Raw genomic sequence first — 26,620 nt, forward strand, 5'->3', positions numbered from 1 at the left:
CACTGGGCTCTGTGCTGACAGTGCAGACCTGCTTGGGATTCTTTCTCCTTTTCTCTCTGCCCCTTCTGAGCTCCTTCTCTCTTTCTCTTTCTGAAATAAACAAACTTAAAAAAAAATTAAAAATGGTTATCTCAGAGTGTGTGTGTATCTTTTTTTTTAATTTTATTTTTTCAAGTAATCTCTATACCCGATGTGGGGCTCAAACTTACAACCCCAAGATCAAGAGTCACACACTCTACTGACTGAACTGGCCTGTATATATACATATACATATACATATATATATATATATATATATATATATATATATTTAAGTATAACACCTCCCCCAGCAATTGGCATTGCTGAAACCCTTCATATTTTCCTCTGTGTTAAAAAAAAACCTGGCATTGGGGGTGAAAAGAAAACCATTGGGAACATGTATGAGATGCTTTCTCAGCAATGTTGCACCTGCTCCCCCCCCCAAAAAAAAAATCAATGAAAAGCAGTGTTTTATGAAATAAAACTATTAACATACAATAGTTGTGCTTACCAACATGAGCCTGGAGCTCATATTTTGTTGCATTTTCCTTCTTTTAACGGGTGAAGTATCCTTAACACTATTAACTACAGTAGATTGCTATTTTTCATATCAAATCAATATTTATTGCTACAAAGCCCCAAGGACTAGATGAAGTTAATATATTTTTTTTCTCCAAACTAAACTGCTTAGATGGTGAATTATGTCCTTTTGGCACCCATTTATTTTTAAAGCTTTTTCTTGAACCGTTAGTTTGTTTTCTAAGATAGTTAAAAAGCCTTGCAAATAGCAATTCGAGTATAATAATTCATTGCCCTGACTAATCAATCAATAGCATAGTACATTAGTATATAATCAAGTTCAGGTCTCCTAAGTATTATATCAGATATAGAAGCAACTTGGTGTGCATTTTACAGGCATGTTCTTTTTTCATTTTTCAGCTCCTTACTAAAACGAAGGAAAAACAATCCTTAACTGAGGCTCATCTTTTAAATGAATAATTTTTGCAGAAACAAATGAAGGGTTACCATATCATCTTGTCAAGTCAGAAGAGATTTATTTCATGAGATCTTGTTTTCTCCAAAATAATCAATACATTTGTAACAGCATTAAGATCCATCCATATACTAAATTGGCTTTTAAGAAAAGAAAAAAGTGAGTGGTGGAAATAAATTGCATATCCTTTTTTTCTTTAGAAATTAAACCCATCTGTTGCTGATGTTAGGAAATATAACAAAATAAGGAATAATTATACCTTTGTGATCATAAGATTTAACCACAAAGACAACTTTGATTCTTATCTTTCAAAGCAAGACCTTTTCATAAAGCCATAAGAAAGTATTTCTGCAAATACCAAAACCATAGCTATCAAAACCTCTTTTATTTACTTATTTTATTTATTTTTTTAAGTTTATCTGTTTTTGAAGGAGAGAGCATGCATGCACACACACAAACACACAAACACACGCAGGATAGACAGAGGGGCAGAGAGTCAGGGAAAAAGAAAATCCCGAGCAGGCTCCACGCTGTTAGTGCAGGGCCCGCTGCAGAGCTCGATCCCGTGGACCTTGAGATCCAGACCTAAGCAGAAATCAAGAGTTGGATGCTCAACCAACTGAGCCATCCAGGTGCCCCTCATACCCTCTTTAATTTTTTTTTTTTAATTTTTTTTCTAACATTTATTTATTTTTGAGACAGAGAGAGAGCATGAACGGGGGAGGGTCAGAGAGACTGAGACACAGAATCTGAAACAGGCTCCAGGCTCCGAGCTGTCAGCACAGAGCCCGACGCGGGGCTCGAACTCACGGAGCGTGAGGTCATGACCTGAGCTGAAGTCGGCCGCTTAACCAACTGAGCCACCCAGGCGCCCCTCAAACCCTCTTTTAATATGTTTTTCCAATACAAACTTCACAATGGAATATACTGTTGTATCTGTCTGTGGGTTCCCTCTGCCACTTAATTCAAAAGATTTCCACATCTCCCCTCCATCATAACAGCACAGATAAAGACAAGGTTTGTAAATAGTATAAAAATAGAAAGATAGGAGCTCTGAGGAAAGAGTGATTGAACAATCAAAATAACCAAGAATAATGAATTTGGAGACAGGAAATGGGAAGAGTTACTATGCCCCCTGCACTTGATATGTTTTATCTCATTTAGTCTTCAAAACAATCTTGTAAGAGTTCTTAATTTTTCAGGTCAGGAAACTCAGGTTCAGAGAAGCCAAATTACTTGCTTAACCTCAGTGGCTTGTAAGAGGCCAAGGGTCTGAACCCAGACCTGCTAACCATAAAGCCCATGTTGTTTTGTTACAATCAATACACATCTATTCAAAGGAGCACAGTTTACTAATTCAGTTTATGGGTGCACTGAATCATCCTGGCTCATCCTGACTGATACATATTTAGGATTTTGTGAGCTGATTATTAAACCCAACCATTATTAAAATATATTATGTAAACTAAAATAAATGATACTAAAACTAAGGTAATAAACACTCAACGTTCATAAATCCTTCGTGATTTTGCTACATTGTATTATTATCTATGCTCTTGAGGTGGTTTATGTCTATTATGTCTGGATGGTGGAGATATTGCAGAGGAGGGCACCACTAGTCACCTCTTGCCAGCTCTGTGTTCCTTGGAAAATCGAAATTAGCCACGGTGGGAGTATTTACACCACGGAAGTTGGCAAGCACTTCCAATCAGACATTTTCTCTCAAGAAGCCCAGCAGTTAAACTATGCCTCACTTTGTTCTTGCCCTGAAGGTGTAGTTAAGGCAGAGGGGGCGGAATGCATTGCTAATACCTCTCCAGACCCACGTTACTATAAAATTACAAACACTACTTTCAAAGTACTTTATGATTTGTATTTCTGATCCATATTTTTTCTCTTAAAAGTAGCATGAATGGTATTTGAAAACCCATATGATAGAGGCGCCTGGCTGGCTCAGCCTGTTGAGCAGCTGACTCTTGGTTTCAGCTCAGGTCATGATCTCACGGTTTGTGAGTTCGAGCCCCACATTAGGCTCAATGCTGCTGGTGCGGAGTTTGTTTGGTATTCTCTCTCTCTCCCTCTCACTCTGCCCCTCCCCTGCTGTCTCTCTCTCAAAATAAATAAACTTAAAAAAAAAAGAAAACTTATATGATAGCCATTTATTGTATTTTTCCATGTCTGTGGATCCAGTAAAGTGGATTGAGTGAGCCCTTTCTTCCCTTGGTGCTACTCCAATTTGGAGTCACTTCTTCTATGTAAAGGAAGAAGAGAAAACAAGGAAACCTTTTTTTTTTTTTTTTTTTTTTTTTAATGTTTATTGTGTGTGTGAGAGAGAGAGCAAGCAGGGGAGGGGCAGAGAGAGACAGAGAATCTCAAGCAGGCTGCTGTGTGCTATCAGCACAGAGTCTGATGTGGGGCGCAAACTAAAAAAAAAAAAAATCATGACCTGACCCGAAATCAAGAATCATGACCTTAACCAACTGAGCGCCCCAGGAGCCCCAAGACAGCAAGGAAATCTTATATCTGTTCACTGTGGGTTTTTTTTTTTTTTTTTTTTGAGCCTAAGGAAAAAAAATCTGGCAAAACTAAGCTCGATGACTAAAAAGAGAATTGGTTAACAAAACTGCAAACCTCACAGAGCTGTTTTGGCCAGGCCTTCTGGCCAGTAAACACACACACACACACACACACACACACACAATGGGCTTATGGATATATTATGAAGGGGAACCGCTTCTGAAGGGTGGTGACTATGTTTCGTCTCTCTCCTTGTACAGAGTAGCGTTTTGTTTTAATTTTTTTAATGTTTATTTATTTTTGAGACAGAGAGAGACAGAGCATGAATGGAGGAGGGTCAGAGACAGAGGGAGACACAGAATCTGAAGCAGCTCCAGGCCCTGAGCTGTCAGCAGAGAGCCGGACACGGGGCTCGAACCCACGAACTGTGAGATCATGACCTGAGCCGAAGTCGGACGCTCAACCAACTGAGCCACCCAGATGCCCCCAGAGTAGCATTTTTTATTAGTAGACCAGAATTCCTTTTACTGTGCCTTCACGTCGGGCATAAGTATTTCTCACGGTTCCTTTTGGGTTTGAGAAGGGCAGATAGTGAGAGGAACAGGCAGAAAGATGAAGGAGGGTGCACACTAGGAAAGAGGACTTCAACTACCTCCATTTTGACTTCAGTCTGTACTTTCTAATTGATTAAATTCTTCCCAGCTTATCTCTCAACTCAGGCAAAAGGCGAGGCAAAGCACCCTGTGGTAAGAACCAAACCGTCCCCTCCAGCAATAAGGACCCCCCGGAGCCGGCAAGACCTCGCTTGACTGACCCCAAGACAATGGTCGACCTGACCTGTACTGCCACCTGCATGTCCCCACCAACCTTTGTCCCACATTTTCCTTACATGAGCCTGGAAGTGTTTTCAGCACTTTGGAGACAGGCTTCCAATGCGTGGTGGCCTCACTGAAATAAATCCCTTTCCTGTTTCACCCCCTCCCTCGACTCTCTGCTTCCGGACTGTGTCAGTGGCTGGTGGCCCGATGTGCTCTGTTTGGGACCCCTGGAGCCAGATGTTCTTGTACCCCCATGCCACGATTATGGTTACACAGTAGACATTACTGAGAATCATTGCACTTTGGATTATGGTGCAAGCGACAAAGAATGCAGATGGTGTGGCAGCAACAATAAACGCGAGAAGTTTGGGTGCGTTCACTCACTCATAGAGCAACACACGTTGGGTGTTCAGACCTGCGGCCCAGGGCTGGAGTAACGTAGAGAAAGTGAGGCCTGAACGGGAAGCAGATTACAGGAAAGATGCCAGCTGTGTCTGGGGCTGTCGCATTTGGGCGGAGGTGAGGAAGCGGGGTGTGGGCGTGTGGGGGGCTGGGTTTCAAAGCAAAGGACTCGGGGAGCAGGTGGCCTTCTGGGAGTTGGCCTTCGGAGCTGAAGCCTGGGAGAAGATGAACTCACTTCCTGAGGAGGGAAGACAAGAGGAGGGAAAGGGTAGAGAGGAAAGTTTAGGACTGAGATTGGAAGGGACCTGGTTGGTGTAAGATCAACCAACAGACTGACTGACACTGAACAGCCACAGAGGCAGGAGGGAGGACAGGAGAAACTCATGGAAACTAGGGGGACTGTTTTTTTTTTTTTTTTAATGTTTATTTATTTTTTGGGAGAGAGAGAGAGAGTAGTGGAGGGGCAGAGAGAGAGGGAGACAGAGAATCCAAAGCAGGCTCCACATTGTCATCACAGAGCCTGACATGGGGCTCAACCCATGAACTCCTAGATCATGACCTGAGCAGAAACCAAGTCAGAGGCTTAACTGAGCCACTCAGGCGCCCCAGGGGGACTGCTTTTTAAAAAAGGACTGAGGGTCCCACTGCCTTGAATGTTCCTCGGAAGTCAGTAAGAGTGACTGCTGCTAAAAAATATCCCCTAGATGATCACTGTGGAGGTCAAGGGCAAACCTAGGAAGAGATTTTCACAAAGTGACGAGGTGAAAATCACTCTGGAGAACTTTAAAGGGTAAGTGGGAAGAAGGAAAATGGGCAAAGCCCTCGGAGAGCATCCTTCAGACAAGTTTTACTATGAAGGGAGGAGTGTGGGAGGGGAAATGAGGGAGAGAATCAACTGTGACTCTAATGTTTATTGTTTTTTTATTATTTTGAGGGAGAGTGAGCATGTGCGGGATAGGGGCAGAAAGATAGGGAAAGAGACTCCCAAGCAGGCTCAGCTTGGAGCCCAACGCGGGGCTCAAACTCATGGCCATGAGATCATGACCTGGGCCGAAATCAAGGGTCGGATATTCAACTGACTGAACCATTCAGGCACTGGAAAAAAAGTGTGACTCTATCCAAGGTACACTGAAGATTGCCGAGAGGAGGCCGGTGGTCAGCAGGGAAGGGGGTGGGATTCAAAGCACAGGAGGTGGGATTATTTCGGGGAGAAGGACCACCCTTCCTTGTTGCAGACAGAAATGAAGCCGATTGCAGGTGGGTGGGAAGGGAGCAAATTACTGACCGGTGACCTCTCTTTTCCTGGTGAGTGTGGAAGCAGGGAGTTCTGTAGAGCATACAGGGAGAGGTGGGTGAGGACAGGAGGGGTGTGCAGTGGGGGAGGGTGGGAGGAAGTGGGAGGTTTGGGGAGGGAGGAGAAGGTCTGAAATCTTCATGACAGACCAGGGTAACATAGTGGTACTTAGCTGAGCGGGGTGATGATGAATTCAGAGGAATACCTCTACTTTCTAGATATGGAAACCGGCAGGTGACTTCAGCTCTGGCCTTACTTTGAGGCCACCTCATTGTACAGCTCCCAGAGCCTCAGTTCAGATTCCGGTCTATGTGAACGGCATCTTGGAATTGTAATGCACGGTCCACAGTCCTGCTTCAGTTCTGTCTTCTGTAAATTTAGATAACAGCACTTCCTTCATCGTCTTGTGCTGAAGACTATTTGTAAAATCCCTCAACAACGCCATGAACAAGCAAGTTCTCTCTAAGAGTGACCTGTTGCTCACATCTCCCGTGTTGTTGTTTAGACACATTAAGTTCTTTGTAGGAGGCATTGGCCTTTCGTGAATATATAACTCTTACTTTAAAAAATGCCAATGCCATATACTGAAGATGAGATTATAATTTGACACAGTGTGGCTGGAAATCCAATTTGCAGTAAGTATCCAAAGACTTAAAATATTTACATTCTTGATGTAGTAAATTCCATGTATCAAAATTTAATTTGAAGAAAACCAGACATTCGAAGATTGGTACTTTTTACCGACTTTTGAACAAGGGGCACCATACCTTTTCTTTCCACTGAGCCCTGCAAACGATGCAGCAGGCTCTAACTATAAGTACTTATTTTATTCTCAATACTTTTGGTATTTTTTCATTTTTTAAATGTTTATTTATTTAGGGAATCTCTACACCTAACATGGGGCTCAAACTCATGACCCCTGAGATCAGAAGTCGCCTGCTCTTCAGACTGAGCCAGCCAGGCACCTTGTTTTCATTTTTGTCATTTTTAAACAGTAGACATATACGCCTTATAAATTCCGAAAAGGAATTATTTTACAGAAATGTAAGGAGGCCCCAATTAACTAGTGAATTGCCCTTCTGCTTTTCTTGATGGTGCCGTCCGTATCTCAATGCTTTCCGGAAATGCCTTCTGGATTATGCCATGTAACTTGAAAAGAAAAGGAGTGGCAAACTAAAAAACAGACAAACAAATAAATATCATCCCAAATTTCCAGAGTTTGTCTATGTTCATCCTTGTTTGACTTCCTCTAAATTGGTTTTCACCCCACCACTACATGAAAACTCTTCCTAAATTTGTACTTAATCTTTATGTTATTAAACCCAAAGGGCATTTGTTCCCCCCCAATAGTCATCTTCATCGACGTCTCAGTGATTCGGGCACCTGAACACTCACCCAACCCTTTCCAAAGGCCAGCTGCCCTACTTTTCGTGGCAGGGCTCCTACCTCCCTCTCTGGCTGATGGGGGCACAGCCACTTCTACTCACATTCTCTTTGGGTGACAAAGCTCATCCATTCGGAAGCCGTGCTGCCCACCTCATTGTGGGCCACCACCCTCAGCTTGTAGGTGGTGTAAGGCTGGAGGCCCTCAAGGCTGGCTGTCTGCCCTGGCCCCACGAACTTCGTCTCTGTTTGGCTGGGAGTGCACGCAGTGGCTGAATCCGGGGGACAAGCCACGTAGAGCTGAAGCTCATAGCTAGAACGAGAGAGCAGGCAATCAGATTAGTTTAACTTTCGTCTCAAACGGGGTGTATCTTGTGAGGAGACGTTTGGTTTTCGCGGAACTCACAAGCTCTTTCCGATTTCCGTTTGTGGGAAACTGCGCTCAGACACACTTTACTTAATGCCGTTGGAAATGAGCGGCGGATGTAACCGGAGAAGTGATAAGAAAAGTCACATGTGTACACGTGTTGCTGTCCAGCCAGCAACTAGCAATCCTTGTTGGTAGAGATAAGAGATTTGTCTCTTTTCAGGGAAGAGCGATAAAAGCGTTCTCCTCTGCTGAAAAGAAGGAATATCTTTTTTTCAAACAAACAAACAAGCAAATAAATACCGAACAAACAGTATCTTTTGTTCCAGATTATTTTGAGTAAAATCCCTCCTTTGTTTTTTCAAGCGGTGGTTCCTTACGGCATTTTAAATTAGATCAGGCAAATTCTGATTTACCACAGAAGTTTCTTATGTTCCAGCCGAGGCCCATAGAATGAATAATTCCAGGGAACCCTGAAGAGCGTACTCTTTCAATGAACGCAAACACATTGCCTAGTCTTTCTTATTTAAAGACAATGTGGTTGTTCACCTTTCTGTCGTTAGCTGATTTTATGATTTAAACACTTTTCAGGGAACATAAGTCAATTTATTTGTCTATTTCGCTCTAGGTATTTGTTCAATAAGCACGCCTTCCTTGGGCAGGGCTGGGTAGCTGCACGTCTGTATGCGTGTCTTATGTTGGCTTATTCATCCTTCTGTCTGGCCCACTACCTTTGAATGACACCATTGGGGAACAGAGGAGGACTCCACTGGAAGGCAGCTGTCCGTGAGGACAGTGTCTGGATCTGGGGAGAGGACAGTCCTGAGGGTGGAGCAGGATGAGTTCTCAGCTCTGCCGTTGGCCCTTTGCTGCAACAGTTGAAGCAAGTGCAGGCCTCCACCCCGATGGAGTACGTAGTGAAGGGCTGCAGGCCGTGAAGAGTCTGCTGGGTGGCCATGCCTTCCGACAGCTGTAGGAAGAAAGGATACGAGGTGAGGCAGCGTCGCAGAGCACAGACAACGGACAAATGTTTATCGTGTATCCCACCTCCTATGAAGGGAGTGCCACGCCGGGTCACCTGGGAGGCACGCTATGGCATCTCGCGTAGTATTTACCCTCAAGGAATTGCCAATCCAGTTGGAGAGGCATATCTTAAACATGCGAAAAATGTAATGGTGTAATAGTTAGAAGTTTGAGGTAACAGGATAGAGATCACGAGGCACAATATTATTTAGCACCATAGAAAGATGTTAGAATATGGCACAGAACACACAACATGTATTTTCTTAAGTTTTTATGAAAATTCCAGTAAGTTCACATATAGTGTAATATTAGTTTCAGGTGTATAATTTAGTGATTCAACACTTCCATATATTACCTGGTGCTCACCACAAGCACCCTCCTTAATCCCCATCACCTATTTAACCCATCCCCCCACCCACCTCCTCTCTGGTAACCATCAGTTTGTTTTCTATTGTTAAGAGTCTGTTTCGGGGCACCTGGGTGGCTCAGTCGGTTGAGCGTCCGACTTCGGCTCAGGTCATGATCTCACAGTTCGTGGGTTCAAGCCCCGCATGGGGCTCTGTGCGGACAGCTTGGAGCCTGGAGCCTGTTTCAGATTCTGTGTCTCCCTCTCTCTCTGACCTTCCCCCCATTCATGCTCTGTCTCTCTCTGTCTCAAAAATGAATAAACATTAAAAAAAAAAAAGAGTCTGTTTCTTGGTTTGCCTCTCTCCTTCTTCCCCCCATGATCATTTGCTTTGTTTCTCAAATTCTACATTAAGTGAAATCATACGGTATTTGTCTTTCTCTAACTGACTTATTTTGCTCAGCATAATACTCTCTGGCTCCATCTACTGCCTATGGCAAGACTTCATTCCTTTTTATGACCAAGTAATATTCCATTGTAAATATAAACCACATCTTTATCCATTCATCAGTTGATGGACATTTGGGCTTTTTCCATAATTTAGCTATTGTTGATAATGCTGCTATAAACATCAGGGTGCGTATATCTCTTTGAATGAGTATTTTTGTATCCTTTGGGTAAATACCTAGTAGTGCAATTGCTGGACCGTAGGATAGTTCTATTTTTAACTTTTTGAGTAACTTCCATACTGTTTTCCAGGGTGGCTGTACCACCTCACATTCCCACTAACAGAAAACACACAAAATATTAATCAAATTCTGTGGCCTTCAGAACAATGCCTTTCCAATACCAAAATCTGTATTTGAATTATATTTCTGGAGAGTATTCACTAAGGTCCATATTCTGCTATTGTTCCGTGCATGTAATTGGGGGGCCAAAATTCCCTCAGATCCATGTTCGAGTGGGTGTTTAAGAGCTTGAAAGTCTATCTCTTCCTGGGAGCATGTTGGTTTATATGACATATCAAAGCCTTTCCCTCAACCACCTTTGTTGCATCATGAACTTTTTGGTTTCTTTGGAGCACGTATTTTACCTCATTGTGGTTTCATTAAGAACTCTGGAACAAAAGAGTTCAGAAACTGGAAAACGAATTTCCAGTGACATAGCAACATATAATTAGGAAGAGTTATCTGCTATTTAAAAAATGCATACAATGCACTCCAAATATAAATTATTTTAGTTTATTAATATTATCATTTTATAACTGTGGATAATCAAGGGTTGATTGTATTTACATCATCTATATTTATTGAATACGAGGCCCTGTAGAAAATATGCTAATACTTCTTTAACATTCAATACAAGACCTCTTTCCTTGCAAGTTATTTTCTGAAATTGTGTTTTAATACCTGGCACTCTGGATTCAGAGGATTTCTCCACACTTACCCAAATTGTTCCCTACATTGGTCTAAATAATTTATAATATCATAGTGGGATCTGCACAACTTGTCCATGAGGGTTTTTTTTATGAACAAAGTGTCATAATCTATACTTATTCACGAAAAACGCAAGAGTGGTATGCACTGGGCAGCAGAGAAGGGGCTTCACCTTACTGGCTCTTGGTGTCTTTGTATAAATAATGGAGGAACTGGTCTAATTAGTTATTAGGGTCCCTTCAGCCAGTGGCTTTGCTAAAACACAGTGGGAGAGATGATTTCTCCCCATTGTCCGCTGTGTTTCCCCGATGTGCACCAAACGTGCCAAGAAAAAAACAGCGGAGCAAGAGTTGTGCTGGCCAAGCTGTTCTCTCTCCCAAAGCGCTGGAACTTTCTCGAAGTCACCAAAAGAAAGTGTGAGCTTTCAGTGTATTATCAGACATTTGCTTGTGCCAAAATGGGGATTCCGAGGATAGTCTTTGCTCTACTTTTTCTTTCTCATATTAACATTTACACCACCAATAACAGCCGATTTTCGACCCATTACCATATGCCACGACTTGATATTGTTTTCTGATTAAATTAATTGTTGCTAAAGTCTTGGGCTTCTTTTAAAAAAATTTTTTTTTAATGTTTATTTTTTGAGAGAGGGAGAGAGAGCACAAGCGGGGGACGGGCAGAGAGACAGGGAGACACAGAATCTAAGGCAGGCTCCAGGCTCTGAGCTGTCAGCACAGAGCCCGACGTGGGACTCAAACCCACGAACATGAAATCATGACCTGAGCCGAAGTCAGACGCATAACTGACTGAGCCACCCAGGTGCCCCTAAAGTCTTGGGTTTCTTATATTTGTGGAGTCTTTAATACTTTTAGCACTTCACTCCCTGAATATTTACATATTTTCTGTATGTTTCCTAACACTTTTTCTCAGACAGATCTTTGTGCTAAGTTCATCATGGGCAATTGAGAACAGATGGGTAAGAAAGAAGGATCAAGGAGATGAAAAGGCAAGGGCACCATAGTTTATTCGTAAAGAATCAACCAGCCCTGGAATTTTGTTCTGAGTGCTCTGCTACTCACCACAGTCTCTGCCCCGCTGGTGTTGGAGAACAATCTGTAGAGACTGACGATTCCGTTGGGCTTCCCAGGGGCACTGATGTTGACCACTGCTTGGGTGGCAGAGATTGTATGGAACCTGGGGGCGCCAAGACCTTCTGGGGGGGCAGGCCCGGTTCTACACCAAGTCCAGCTACTGGGGGCTTTTCCTGCTGAATTCACTGCCCAGACCTCCAAAGAGAAATCAGTAAGATCACTCAAAAGCAAAGTAGCCTCAGGCTGAAACAAAAGTTGGCAACCAAAAGCAACCAAACACGACAGAATGTGATAAACTTTGATCTTGCACCTTTGTAATCACAGAGGAGATCAGCTCCTTCCTCTTTTTTGCCTTTGACCATTTGAACACAAAGGGGGCCGATTAGGAGCCCTCATTTCAGAATGCAGCAGGCTGGTTTAAGCCTAATGAGAAGCCGCTCATTTCTGTATATGGGGTGTCAGCTCCTGCAACCTGAATGGATCTGCAGACTACGTAAAACTCAGCAATTCTTAAACACCGTCCCCACCAAATCTGCATGAAAATTAAATTTTCCTTTCATCAAGGAGGGAATAAACATATGGAAGGATGTATAATCTTATTTATCAAGAACCATTTGTATAATTAAACACGAATATCCTAAAAGGTTGCCTTAGGTCGTCATTTGCATGAGTAAGTAATTTGTAGAATGTCAGGTACAATAGACAGAGTAGATGGATGTGTGAGTGTATAGGGTTAAATTAGGCCCAATAACAGCCAACTACACAGTGATCAATCAGAATGATAGATCTAAATGGCAATACAAGAAGACTATCTGCGTGTTTAGGAGTAAGAGTATTCCTTAGTAAGCTTTCACGTTGTGCAAATCTAACTTCAGGAAATTTCTTTCTCATTCAGTGTCTCCTACAATAGATAGATTATCTATTATATCTATCATCTATCTATCTATCTATCTGTCACCTATCTATCATCTATCTATCCATGCATCTATCTAATATATTTGTTCTGAGCTTTTAAAGTCTAAAAAAAAACTTGTTTGATTCTATAGTAGACACGTTCCAGGTATGCAGTGTTAAAAAAGCATGCAGAACATTTGAAATAGGAGATGCTTAGAAACAAACCGTTTTTGTTTCTTTTATTTTTGCATCAAGAGATGCTTCAAGAGAATAAATACGGGAGAGATTTTTAGCAGTTAGGCCAAATCTTACTGATGTGTCCATACTTTTGTTTTGGTTTTGGTGGTTTCCTTTGGAAAAGTAAAATTTCTGATGTTGAACTGCTCTCCGATTTGCTGTCAAATGCAAATCTGCAGCCCCTTGCTGAGAGGATTGCCAGAAGCCCCATTTTTATTTTTATGTTTTTTAATTGTTATTTTTTTATTTCAAATTTTTATTTAAATTGTAGTTAGTTAACATATATGGTAAAACTGGTTTCAGGGGCAGAATTTAGTGATTCATCACTTACATATAACACCCAGTGTTCATCCCAACAAGTGTCCCATATTTTAAGAGACAACTAACCTCCTTACATAGCAGAATCTGCTCTTGTTAGACACATTCTCTCACTGTATAATAATCACTCACATTTGTATAAACCCTACACTTTACAAAGCACTTTAATGTGTGATCTGACTTCGTCCTCATAATACAACTTTGTAGGGTGGCTGGAGAATGTGTTATTAGCCCCCTTTACTGGTGAGAAAATTAAGCCTCTGAAAATGTCACTCTCTTATCTAGGTGAGAGAAGTTACAAGAGCTGAGACAAGAATTCTGCTCTCCAATAAACTTTTTTTTTTTGAATGTTTATGTATTTATTTTGAGAGAGACAGAGACCGTGTGATTGGGGGAGGGGCAGAGAGAGAGGGAAACAGAGTATCCCAAGTGGTCCCTGTACTGTCAGCACAGAGCCAGATGTGGGCCTCAGACTCACGAAACTGAGATCATGACCTGAGCCGAATCCAAGAGTAGAATGCTTAACCGACTGAGCCACTCAGAGGCCTCTCCAATAAACTCTTTTATTGCTCTTTCCAATAAACCGTGTTTTGATTCTGCATGTCGTCCATATGCATAAGTATGACACTCAGGGTCATGAAAATCAAATGGCTCGTCCATAGACAAATATGTGCAGTCCTGGGTGAGGTAACGTTAGCTTGTAAGGATGGATAGACGGGCCCAGGTTGTCTTAGGGGATGGAGGTTTGTTTTCACAGGCACAGGGAGGTAGGGAGCAGCACGCCGTGTTAGCAATGGGAGAACCACTTCATGGGAACCAGACTCCAACAGCAGCTGCTCTTGTAGTCCCCTCTGAAGTGGCTCAGGTCAGACTTAGCAGAGGGAGAGTAGGTATAGAGGTTATTGATGAAGAGGTCACATCTGAGAGCAGATGAGAGAGTCCTCCACTCCTCAGTCAGCTCCAGACCAACCTCTTTAATGCAAATGCCTGTCCAGGAGATAGGCGAGAACATTTCTTACTACACAAGGAGTGACAAAGTTTGAAAAGAAAGTATTCTTGGGAAAGGGGTGCAAAACAAGGTGTAGATATTGGTATCAAGTTCTTTGCCAAGAGTACGGCTCGTGTTGGTGAGTTAAGGTGTTAAGAGATAAACTGAGGCATGTTAAAAATTTTAAGAGTTTATTTGAGCAAAAAACAATTCTAATGGGGGCACTGCCAAACTGGAAGTGGTTAGGAGCAGTTGGCCAACACAGGGAATGTGCAGAAGCAAAGAGAGGAGAGTATTTAATTAGCTATAGCCATTGTTCTCTGTGTTTTGATTTTGTAATCTTGAAGCATTCACCGGCTTAGATTTCAGTTTGTTTACACAGACCTTCAAAGCATTAGAGCCACCATAGACTAATGGTCTCCTTGCTTAATTAAGTAAAGGGCATATAGAATTTTGATACAGGCCACAATGGATGGGAAAGGAAACAAGGAGGAAAATAAAAGTAGTGTAATAAAATAAAAATTCAGCAAGTTGCCAATTAATTACTGAGCACCAATAGGAGACCAGCAACAGGGCAGGTATGAGGATGTTGAAAAAAATGATATAAGTATCATAAGTGCTCAGCACGGGGTCTGGCCTCGGATTATGAACATTCACTTTGCTTTCATTTTTGATGTAGATGCAGCATTATAAATACTATGAAGGCTTTTTAATGCTAGTGTCGTCAGATAAAAACTAAACCTCGTACCTTCCTGTGTTAGGTGAGTTTTTGTCAGGTAGAGTCCTATTTCCAAAATGTGATTTAATCTCTGGCATTTTTAAAACGCTTGAGCCTCAGTATTATGGTGTTTCTGTGTATTTCTATGGAAATATTCTGGTCTGAAAAGAAGGCAATTCAAAATTCTCCATCACTAACTGGGAATGTGTGTAGGACTTAGTGTCTTTTGTCTTTGACAGGAGACCTTCATAATATAGTGCTCTTTTTCTTAGTCTTTCTTTTTAGTATTCAATCAATTTGAGATCAAAATAGCATTCATATAAATCAACGTGTTTATGCAAAGCAGGATCAGCCTATTTACATGAGCTACTCTGAAAATGAAAGCAGTTACGACGAAGAGAAAGCTGACTGAAATAATGAAGAATTATGGATTTCACAAAATTTGTACCACGAGGCAGTGTTTCTGTGATACAAAACCACCAGAAGAAGAGTAAAGAGGAAACTGTCCGTGGTATCCTCTCTGTCTGTTGAAGTAAAAAGTCTTTTAGCCAAAAATTGCTGTGGCTTTCTGCCAATGCCCAGTGAAGCAGGAAACAAAGGAACTGAAGTGTAATAGTTCAGGGTTCAGAATAAAAATAGTAACAGATATGCTTCTGATTTCTACTGACAAAACAGGACCCCAGGATTTGGGTTCATCTTTATATGGTGTGAAAAAAGAAGCAGAGATCTTGCATGGGAAATTTTGAGCAATATGCTCTGATCTTTTGATTTTAATGAACCCATATAAAAATCAAGAAATAAAATAGCTTGTGACCATGGAATTGCCTGACATATCTATCTCTGTCTATCATATCTACCTATCATTTACCTAATCCATCCATCCATCCATCCATCCATCCATCCATTCACCCATTACCACCTAGTTACCTACTTTTTACCTGACAAGCCACTCCATCTGGTTTGTGTCCCAAGATTTCCTGACACGATCATAGGGTACAGAAACGTGGGCTTTTACTGTGTGGGCTGCTCATAGAAAAGAAGGGACATATTTATGGGATGAGAGCAAGTAAGGCTTTTGAATTACCAGGCCAAGTGACAAAAAGTAAGGATAGTCTTGGGGCGCCTGAGTGGCTCCGTTGGTTAAGCAGCTGACTCAGGTCATGATCTCACAATTCATGAGTTCGAGCGCCACAACGTGCTCCGCACCGACAACATGGAGCCCGCTTGGGATTCTCTCTCTCCCTCTCTCTCTGCCCCTTCCCGCTCATGCTCTCTGTCTCTCTCAAAATAAATAAATAAACTTAAAAAAAAAAGTAAGGATACTCTTCATTTTTTATTTATTCAGAATATCTTTATCCCTACAGTATCCAGCTGAACATATTTATTATTTTATAAATAAAAAAAGATGAGGGGCGCCTAGGTGGTTCAGTCGGTTAAAGTTCTGACTTGATTTCGGCTCAGGTCATGATCTCATGGTTCCTGAGTTCGAGCCCCACAACGGGCTCTGTACTGACAGCATGGAGCCTACTTAGTATTCCGTCTCCCTCCACCTCTGCCCCATCTCCACTTGTTCTATCTCTCTCAATATCAATAAAAAATAAGCTAAAAAAAGATTATTAAAGTTTTCACTAAAACAATTGGTTATTTGTGTTTAGTGAGCACTTGCACGCACACACACGCACACACACACACTCAACTGTAAGAGTTAGGAACCTCCCAATGAATAGCTGTGAAAAATGAGAGCAAGTTTGGACTGGCTAAATTGGGGTGTTCTCTTCTCTAAGGTTTTGGTTGTGACCATGACAAGAGTTACAATGTAAATTAACTATTTGAATAAAAACAAAATAAAACCATTTAACCACAAATTCTATCATTGACTGCAAAAGTAGTAGATATTTCTGTTTATATTTCCATTTTCAATCTAATTTAAAAAACCTAACTAGTTACTATTACCACTTTATGTTAGTATTCATTAAATAAATGAAACTGTTCTTTTATTTACTTCCCTCAACCAGTACTAATGACTGTATTTTGCCTTAAAAAATTTCAGTTACCTAAAGTGCCACCATACTGCCAGGATCCCACTGCTGTGGAAACGATGGGTTTAATCATTTCTTCTCTATTTAAAACTGCCTCCTAGAAATCTTCCATCAGAGAAGTCTTTGTCAAAGTGTGTTCCTGGGCCGTGATCATCAAAATCATTTTGGAGCCCCTATATTAGTGTTTGTGGTGAAAGGACCTTGGAACCTGCCTTTTCGACACATTTCCAATGTGATTCTTGTGCCCAGTCTTGTTTGAGAAACACAGATGGCTATTCTTTATAGAACCAGGAATATACATGTAGATGCTATGTACATTCTTTTGTTGTTGTTGTTGATTTATTTTTGCGAGAGAGTGAGACAGAGCATGAGCAGGGGAGGGGCAGAGAGAGAGGGAGACACAGAACCTGAAGCGGGCTTCAGTCTCTGAGCTGTCAGCACAGAGCCTGATGCAGGGCTCGAACTCATGAACCACAAGATCATGACCTGAGCCAAAGTCAGACGCTTAACTGGCTGAGCCACCCAGGCACCCCGGCACCACATGCATTCTTAAACTTGTATTCATCGAAGTCAGTTTAGAATTGTACTTTGCATTTCTGTTGTCATTACCTTCAGCCATTCAAAAAAGCATGAAGCATGTATCTGTTTGAATATGTTACAGCTGCAATCATCATTACAGAGTTTATTACAGCGGTCATGGTTTCAAACAGAACCAGAGTTCATTAGCTTTCGAGAAGGAACATTTGCTACCTAGTTTTCAATCCAGGTGTACATTTCTCGAAACCCCGATATTTCTGGAGCTTGTTGGATCTATTTTTCCCTTGCAGCCCAGATGAATATTATTCTAAATGCTCCCAATTCCTCTCAACACATTATTCCTTTAGTTTGATTCCAGAAGGGAGGGAAGAATCTGTGAACAGAAGCGTTTGTAATAATTTTTGTAAAAGAGACAGAGAAGGGGCCATGACTCTGCAGAGGACAGGGGAAAGGCAAGATAGATCTGAAATTTCCCCGGAGTGGTAGCTGTTGGGTGCTTACATTATAGTGCTAGTTATTCTTCAGCCTTATTTCTATACTTAACCGTAAAGTCGTTTTCATCTTAGTGCTTTGTCTTACCCAATGGTTCATAGCTTTCTGAAGTAACATTCTTTAGGACTGATGTTTTCCTAGTCTTTTTCTTTAATGTTATTTCTGAGAGAAAGAGCACGAGGGGGGAGGCAGAGAGAGAGAGAGGGACAGAGGATCGGAAGTGGGTCTGCGCTGACATCAGTGAGCATGACACAGGGCTTGCACCCACGGACCGTGAGATCATAACCTGCACCAAAGACGGATGCTCAACCGACTGAGCCCCCCAGTCGCTCCTCCAAGTATAGTCTTTATGCAAAGAGAAATTCTTAGTGTCAATCTCCAGGGATTTCCTGATGTGTTTTTCCTTTATCATATCATAAGGACTCTCCTTAGTTGTAAAAGTATTTTATGATTCTTTTGGCTAAGAGACCAGCATGCTACAAGTGTGAAAGCCAAGAGAACAGCTTAGTGATATTGACGATACTGTTAGCACCCACTCGATGTCGATTCGTTCTTGTATTCACTATCAACTTCCATACAAAAATGGAAGGCAGAGATAACCATATTCAGCCAGTGATCTTTCACAAAGAACTTCTAATCTGTTGACTCTTCATGTAAGTGACAGTGACCGTCCTAGCCCTTAGAGCAATTTGAGATTCTGCTCTTTTTCCAGGCTGTTTAGTTGTATTGCTAGAGATGTATTATAACTGCTACTCTCAAAGGATTCAGCTATGGAGGGATTTTTGAGTTCTCTGCAACTTCTGTGATATCCTGTAACATGCTTCTTGTGGACTAATGACCATTTTTGATAAGACAAAAGCATTTCAACACTAGTGATGATATATTCCTATTGAACAGCACTAGAGAAGCAACATCATTCTTTATAAAACTAGAGAGTATGGATATATCTTTGTGACAATTCATATCAGAAATAAAACAAAAACCTGACATGAATGGCCATGCCAGTAATTAATAAGTTGAGTAAATAGGTTGCATGTTAACAGACAAACAATTAAATTATTTGTTTCCTAGGGGCATGTAATGAGATTGTGATCACATTCCCATGAGGGAGACAAATAGATATTAAAAAGGTCTTTCCAACACCTGTATTGGCTAAACCAACGGCTAATTCAATAGATTCGATCAAAACCACCACTTCCTTCACTGCTTCTGATTTATGACTTTGGCTGTAGTGAGTCATCACTCATTGCAGTTTGTTCTCTACTGCTCATAAATTATGCCTCATAAATAAAAAGATACAATCAAGGAAATCATATCAATTCATCTACAACCTTGGAGTCTATTTTCCCAGGGCACTTACACTAATGCCTTTTTAAAGGGTAGCCTGTTGTGGGTTTTGAATATGTTTGAATAGCAATGTGCCAAAATGGGCTTTGCCAGAACTGTGGTTAGAGAGACTCGTGGTGAAAAAAAGAAGGCAATAAATCTGAAATTACATGATTACACGATTATTTTATTTCACAAGCAGTCCTGCAGGCTATAGTCATAAAGGAACAGCTTGCTGGAAAGCTCCGTGTAGCTATCTATTTAACTCTCTATCTATCTGATTTTCTTTCATCATCAAATGGACTTTTTCAGCATCTCTGTTTGCATGAGACTTTACCGGCTACATTAGAGTTATCCTTTTACAGATATTGTCTCTGCATTCCAGGATCCTTTCATCTAAAACACTTTGGATCAGGCAAGATGGAACATGATTTTAATTGAATTCTGGGACCCAGGGGAGCAAGGGTACCACAAGACATTGTCTTCCTTTCCACTGCTACTTTTGAAATTCAGAGATGTGAAGCTACTAAAGAAATTATAAGACATTTTCCTTGCTAGAAAGGGGTGCTTTCTGTCGCTGCCGCTTAGCATACTGCCTTGTTCTTTGGAGCCACCCAATAAATATGAACACGAGGGATGGAAAACTGGCTTCAGTGATAGTGGGAAATCCTAAAATTAGCCTCAGTTTGATTTTAGTAATAAGAAGGAGAATTTGGAATTTATCACACACTACTTTTTATTGCTTCTATCTGTTCTCCCTGAGAGAAGATAGGAACCCAGTTCTGTCCAGCTCTCACGGAGGACACATAAAAGTAATTAATGGGTTCATTGAGCATTTGCACTTTTAGAATTGTATTATATATGCTGCTTTATTTCATCCTCCCAACAATCCTATCGAGTGAGTATTATTATTATCACTGTTTTGCATGAGGAAAAGGAGGCACAGAAAAGTTTCTGCAACTTGGAAGTGGTTAGGCCGGGTTTCCGAGATACGTATGTGCCGTAAAAGCTCAAGCTCCTGACCTTTTGCTACATAAGGCCATGGAAGGAAGACCTGGGCACATCTTCCCTGCTCTGGAACTGTTGCAGAGCCCCGCAGTTTCGGAGACTGGCCGTTTCTGTGGAGAGCAGCCGCAAAGTGAGATGGTGGGAATTACCACAAACGTCGTAGTGTCCATCACGGCTGCCACTTATCACGTCTTAACACTATCGCATGTTAGAGGCAAATGATATTCACATACTTTCCATCCTGCTCCAAATGTGTGTAAAGGTGAAATTCCAGTACGTTAACTAAAATAATAACCATGCCCTACTGATATAACATTGGAAACGTATACGTTCTGCACAATAGTTGCTACAGTAAGCTAAGATCACAATCACCAATTGGGAATCACGTTTTTGGTAATAACAGTCTAGTTAACTGGGTGAGATAATTTAATCATCCATTAATCCAACAGATATTGTCTGAGCCATTCTACGTGCCAAACACTGTTCTAGGAGTTAGGGATACAATGTGAACACGGTTGGAGTCGACATCTTGGTGGGGAAAGGAAGCAAGTACACAACACAAAAGGAACAGGTATTATGTGCTAGAAAGGAAACAACCTATAGAATAAATTATATAAGCTATAACAATATAGCGGAGAATAGCACCAGGAGGGGCTCTCGGGAGAAGATAATCAAGCTGGGATGCTAATGGCAAGAAGGAGGTCACCATGGGAAGGAAGGGAAAACACTCTGGGCAAAAGAAGAGCAAGTGCAAAGTCCCTGAGGCTGGATTCTCTAGAAGGTTGGTGTGGCCAGGCTTAGTGAGTAAGAGCCAGAGAGCAATGAGATGCGGAAAGTGGATAAATAAAAGCACCCATTGAACCCAGGAGGACTTTGCGTTCTATGCGAAGCCAAGGGAGCATTCCCAGCAGGGATCTGACTTTATCTGATTTACATTTTATAGCAATAACTGAGTATTGATTACTTTTTATGAATTTGTCTGTTAAATTTTAATTTTACGTGTGAGTGACAATGCCCTGGCCTTTAAATTAACTTGCTCAAAGTTTATAGCCACCTACTAAGGTAGGTCCTTTCACCCAATTTTATGGGTAAGGAAACAAAGGCTTAGGTTTTATTTATTTAAAAAAAACTTTTAGTGTTTCTTTATTTCTGAGAGAGAGAGAGTGAATAGGGGCATGGGAGGGACACAGAGAGAGGGAGACACAGAACTTGAAGCAGGCTCCAGGCTCCGAGCTGTCAGCACAGAGCCCGATGTGGGGCTCAGACTCACAAACCAGAAGATCATGACCTGAACCAAAGTCATACACTTAACAGACTGAGCCACCCAGGCTCTCCAGGTTTAGAGGTTTTAAATTCCTTGCTGAGACTACAGAGCCAGTGAATCCTGCAGCCCAGATTACAATCTGAGTCAGTTTATCTTTGCAAGGTCATGAGTTCATGCCCCTGATGGGGGTGACTTGAAGAAGCTGTGGATCAGCAGAACAATTACCGGACTCGGGTCTGAGTTCTGACCCTGTCATGTTTCTAGGTAACTTGCACGGTCCTTCAGACTCCTGATTATACCGAAGCATGAGCAATATCTATCTCACAGGACTACTGAGATTGATGTGCAAGAATGTTTTTATAGGGTTCCAAGGAATGGGTTGGTGGTAAGTACATTTATAAATATCAAGATTTTGAAAGACCCAGAGCTGTTTACAAATGCAGTTTGGAGCAACAATGGGGTGAGTTTAGGGACACAGTCTTTGGAACCTGAATCTCAAGTTCAAATTCAAGTTCTTCGACTTACCTACTATACCTTGGGGCGTGGTAACTAATCACACAATGCATCAGATTTCTAAATGTTCTTATTAGTAATAGCCTTTATTTCAAATGGTTGTTATGAGTTAATACATGTAAAGTTCTTAACATAGCACATAGCAAGCACTAAAAATATTAATGGTTCTTATATTCTTTGTGTGAAAATTTAGGAGAGAGGGACTCAATGACTTGGAAGAGAAAGTGGGACTAAGTAGCAATCCTGTAACTCACTTCTGGGTTCCATTTAGCTGGGGTGGAGCAACCATAGATCTGAAAACACTTTCTGGCATTATGAGCTCAGGCTGCATCTGTGTGTCTTTTTCCAGGTACTTCTCTTTTCTAAAATGTTGTGGGTTAGAGCAAATTAAAGCCTGGCTTTTGAGAAATATTGTTCCGAGATAAAAATTTGCTTATTGGATAGCGTTCTCTACTTTGCGTTATTATCACTTAAAATTTCTTAAAAGCATCCCCGAATCTAAGCAAAAGGAAACAATGGAGCAATTCACTGGATTCTTCAGAGAAAAGAATTTTATCTCCGGTTCCCATTACAAACATGCCATAGGCATCAAGGAGAGAACTGCACAGTGTCCAAGATGCTTTTAGGCATCTTAGTAATGATCAGATCCATCAGCAGATAAATCAATTCACAAGAGAGAGTCTCAACCATCGTCTTAAAGATTTCAATTGAAAGCATGTGATTTACTGAAGCGTCTTAACGTCTTGGTTTCTACCTGTAGATTTGATTGCTTCATATAGACCAAGACATTTATTTAGAATTTAATGGAAATATACCATCAGTCCAAGTACTTAAGTGCAATCCTCCTTAAGCCTTCAGATTTACTTAGTGTTTTATCAATAATCATGGAGTGGCGAGCCAAAGCTTGCCAGGTGATCCTCTAGCGTGGAAAGGATTCTTCGTCACATATTGAGTGAGAGGCAGCACCAATCTGAAGAATGGGGGATATGCTAAATTGCCTCCAGATCCATTGTCTGCCCTGCTCTGTGCACTGGGGAGTGACTCTGCAGACTGCCTTAGGGATCTTCTCCTCCCTCTGGCTTCTTTCCAGTCGGATTTGACCAAAGGAAGGAGAGAGTTCAGTTTTTTAATTTCTCCTGATCCCTGTCTTTGGCATCCCGGTTTGGCAAGCCTGCACTCTTTCTCTATGATCTCAGTTTCTACGGGGGCAGCCCCGCCTCACTGGCTATAGCATTTGCTGGGTTCCGGGAACAGCTTCTTCCCCTTAGGCCTAGAAGGTAATAGCTTCTGGCTTTTGCTAGTCCCTGGGTACTTTAACATCCCTTGTTGATTCTCTTAATCCTGCCTACACCTCCATAAATAGCCTTTTCATTTAATTCTCTTCAAAGGCCCCTTTGAGTATGCCATCTGTTTCCTGCTGAGATCCTGACACCGGGGAAAACATTTCCAAATCTGACACAGGCACCAATAACAACGGGTGGGCTGAGATTGGCATTTGATCATAATGAGCATGGAGAGATTGGAAATAATTTTTTGAGAGACTGAAGAAATAGAGGAATAGTGCCTCCTCATGTCCGCATGGAATGATTTCAGTCAAGTACCACCTGTGCTCCTCAAGCCTGTCTGGCCAGTGAGTGGGATCGGAGGGGCCATGAGACTTTGGTGTGGAAATTGTGCTGTCCTGAAGATAAGGCATTCTCGGTTTCTCCCTCTTTCTGCTGCACCACCACTCAGATCTTTCAAATATCTCTCTTCATAGCTTATATTACCAGCTGTATATACATTTTTAAATGTTTATTCATTTATTTTGAGAGAGAAAAAGAGAGTGTGAGGGAGGGCAGAGAGAGAGGGAGAGAGAGAACTCCAAGCAGGCTCTGTGCTGTCCGTGCAGAGCCTGATGTGGAGCTCAATCTCAAGAATCGAGAGATTACGACCTGAGCCAAAATCAAGAGTCAGACTCTTAACTGACTGAGCCACCCAGGCGCCCCATCCCTATATTTTTATGGATACATTATTCATGGGTGTGTTTGTCTTATCAACTAAATGATAAGCTCCTGAGGAAGAGAGTTCATGGTTTCTACCCTCCTGCCCCAGTCCTAGCAACTAGACATCCATTTTGAACATGGCAGGTGCTTAATAATACATTATTATGTATTCAAGTAACAGGATAAAGTAATGGGTATTTTTCTTTCCTGGATATTTTTATGGAACCTACACTTCAGATGAATGTGGGGAGCCTTGATTTTCACACTGAACAGGAACTGTCAGTGAAGAGCCATGGGGTGGTTGAAATTACACATTTTCTGCCTTCAGCAGGAGAAAATTTGGTCGCATTGAACATTTCATGTCCAGCAAACAAGCTTCCAACACAAAGATACGAGGATCAATATTGGCTTAAGTGAAATATACATCTGAATTGCATCAGCATGAGGGTGAGAACCAACACACCCTCAGATGAATAACTTGTCTCAAAGGCAATGTAAAGATTGCCAACAATCGAGCTTAAGAATAGAGTCCTAAGGGATGCCATGAGAGAGAAAAAGAACAAAAAGACATGCACACATGTGAACTAGAGCATGCTCCTGAGTGTGCTCACACACACGTAGGTAGAAATGATCTCCAGCTGGAACCAAAAGCCGGATGGCAAAAAATGACACGGTCCCTGGTCTCGTGGCAGAATTCAGACTTTTATTCATGGAAGTGTCCTGATGGCCTTCAGTCTGAGCTACAGCACTTCAGCGCTAAAGTTTTAGAACGAATTCACTGTTTGAGACAGACAATATCAATAAATCATTTAATACCTTGAGCTGTGGGAGCTGGGGGTGGAAGCAGCTTAGTTCTTGTGGGAAAGACTAACCAAACAAAAGCCTCCATGCTGGTCAGAAATACGTTAGCGAGATTAATACCTAATTAAATGCAAGTCCAAAACCAAACAGAAAACATGCTCAATAAGTTTTCTCTAAAAGTGGTATGGAAAATGCTTAGGAACACGATAGGATAAAGGTGATAGCAACAGAAAACGAGCCATCTGAATCGCATAGCTAGTCACAGAAGTGTAGACTCAGACTTAAAGTTGGACGGAATCTTAGTCACGGGTATGTGGGTAAGGTATTCTTGTCCTGAGAAGAGAAGTGGCAAGGACAAAGAAGATTGGACCACTTCACTGAAGGGGCATCACACCTTCAGAGCCAATTGTGCTCTTGGTTGGAGATTTTTTATTCTAGCAATTCATTAATGACTCACTGATAGAGACATAAGAGGTTTTTTTTGTTTTGTTTTGTTTTGTTTTTTAACCTGGCTCTTTTCTGTCTCAGAAGAAAGTATCTTGTACTTTTAAATAGTAGGGGCTGAGGATAGAGTGGGGAGATGCAGCAGTCATCCCGTTAGGTATATAAGATCTCTTAGTTCTTCTAACACACCCATTTTGTTTTTTTAAAGTGAGACTATGGGAAATTAAGTATCTTGTCCAAGCTGTGTTATTTCACTCAATTTCTTGATCTGGAAAACAGAATGGCTATGAGCTTCTAATGGGGAAGAGCCTGGGAATTGTAACTATTTTACAGTAGCATGGTGGGTGTGTGCAGTGTGCTGGGAAAGCCCTCGTTTCTGGCTGAGAGTGTTTCCCACATATTCATAAAGCCCTGGCTGTAGGAGAGGGGCCCTATGACTAGGCCTATTAGATCAAAGTCCTCCATTCTTGGTCACAGGAAGGCATATGGCACTAGGGGGTCAGTGAAAGTCTGGCTCTTGGTTGACTTATGCATACTGAGAAAGAGAAGTCCTCTTTCTACTCTGAGGTGGGAGGGCAATAATATTAATAGCTATCATAATTGTATTGGGTGAGTAGTTCCTATGTATGAGACACTGTGCTAACCACATCCATTTATCAACTTGTTCAATCCCAAAGCAAGTTCATGAGTTCAATGCTGCTCCAATCAACATTTTAAGGACAAAGAAACCAAGGCATAAAGAACGTTTGAATCAGACAGTGTCAGGGGTGATTTTCTCCAATGCCCGGAGAGAGTCTGGTGTTGGATGAGGCCAAAAGGAGACAATTTGAGATGCAGGAAGAAGAGAAGGAATGAATCTGACAGCTTTGAGTTCTGTACCCCAGGCCCCTGTGGAGGTCTGGTGTTTGCACCTTATTCTTGGTTTCAAGGAATTTCTTTGGTCCCTTTCCCAAATGGGTGAAAAGAAACAATATCTTTATGTTTAAGTTAAAGGTGGCTTTCTATCACTTGTAGTAAAATAATCAAGATACATTAATGATGATGTAAGTTTTCTCAAGAACCTAATGGGACTCTTATATGCGGTAAATGAAATAAATTGTTATTTATTTACATTTATATTTTATAATATATTTATAATTTATTAAATACATTTACTAGTAAAGAAATACATTGGGTTTCATTAGGAAACACCTCACCTCTACCGGTGTTTCCACATGTCCATTTTGGTGGTAGAGAACCATACAACTATTGATTGTCTGAAGCTGGTCTCATGAAAGCACTTGCTTTGATACAACTTAAACACTATTAGAAAATGAAATTGTTTAGGATCAGAATATATTCTGTCCTGTTTTACTAACTATAGA

The 26,620-nt window shown here is 41.4% G+C and overlaps 1 protein-coding gene across 1 annotated transcript in view; it reads right to left on the reverse strand.

Moving 5' to 3' along the window:
* USH2A (usherin) overlaps positions 1–26,620 on the reverse strand; it is a 767,091-nt gene that overhangs the window by 15,158 nt on the left and 725,313 nt on the right. The window contains exons 66-68 of the mRNA XM_042976063.1: positions 11,681–11,887; positions 8,528–8,766; positions 7,534–7,742 (exon numbers count right to left, since the gene is read on the reverse strand). Of these exons, the coding sequence (XP_042831997.1) occupies positions 7,534–7,742; positions 8,528–8,766; positions 11,681–11,887 (655 nt within the window). The remainder of the gene's footprint in view (positions 1–7,533; positions 7,743–8,527; positions 8,767–11,680; positions 11,888–26,620) is intronic.

The sequence above is a fragment of the Panthera tigris genome, chromosome F3 (genome assembly GCF_018350195.1).
Source record: "Panthera tigris isolate Pti1 chromosome F3, P.tigris_Pti1_mat1.1, whole genome shotgun sequence".
In the NCBI taxonomy this organism is placed as follows: domain Eukaryota; kingdom Metazoa; phylum Chordata; class Mammalia; order Carnivora; family Felidae; genus Panthera; species Panthera tigris.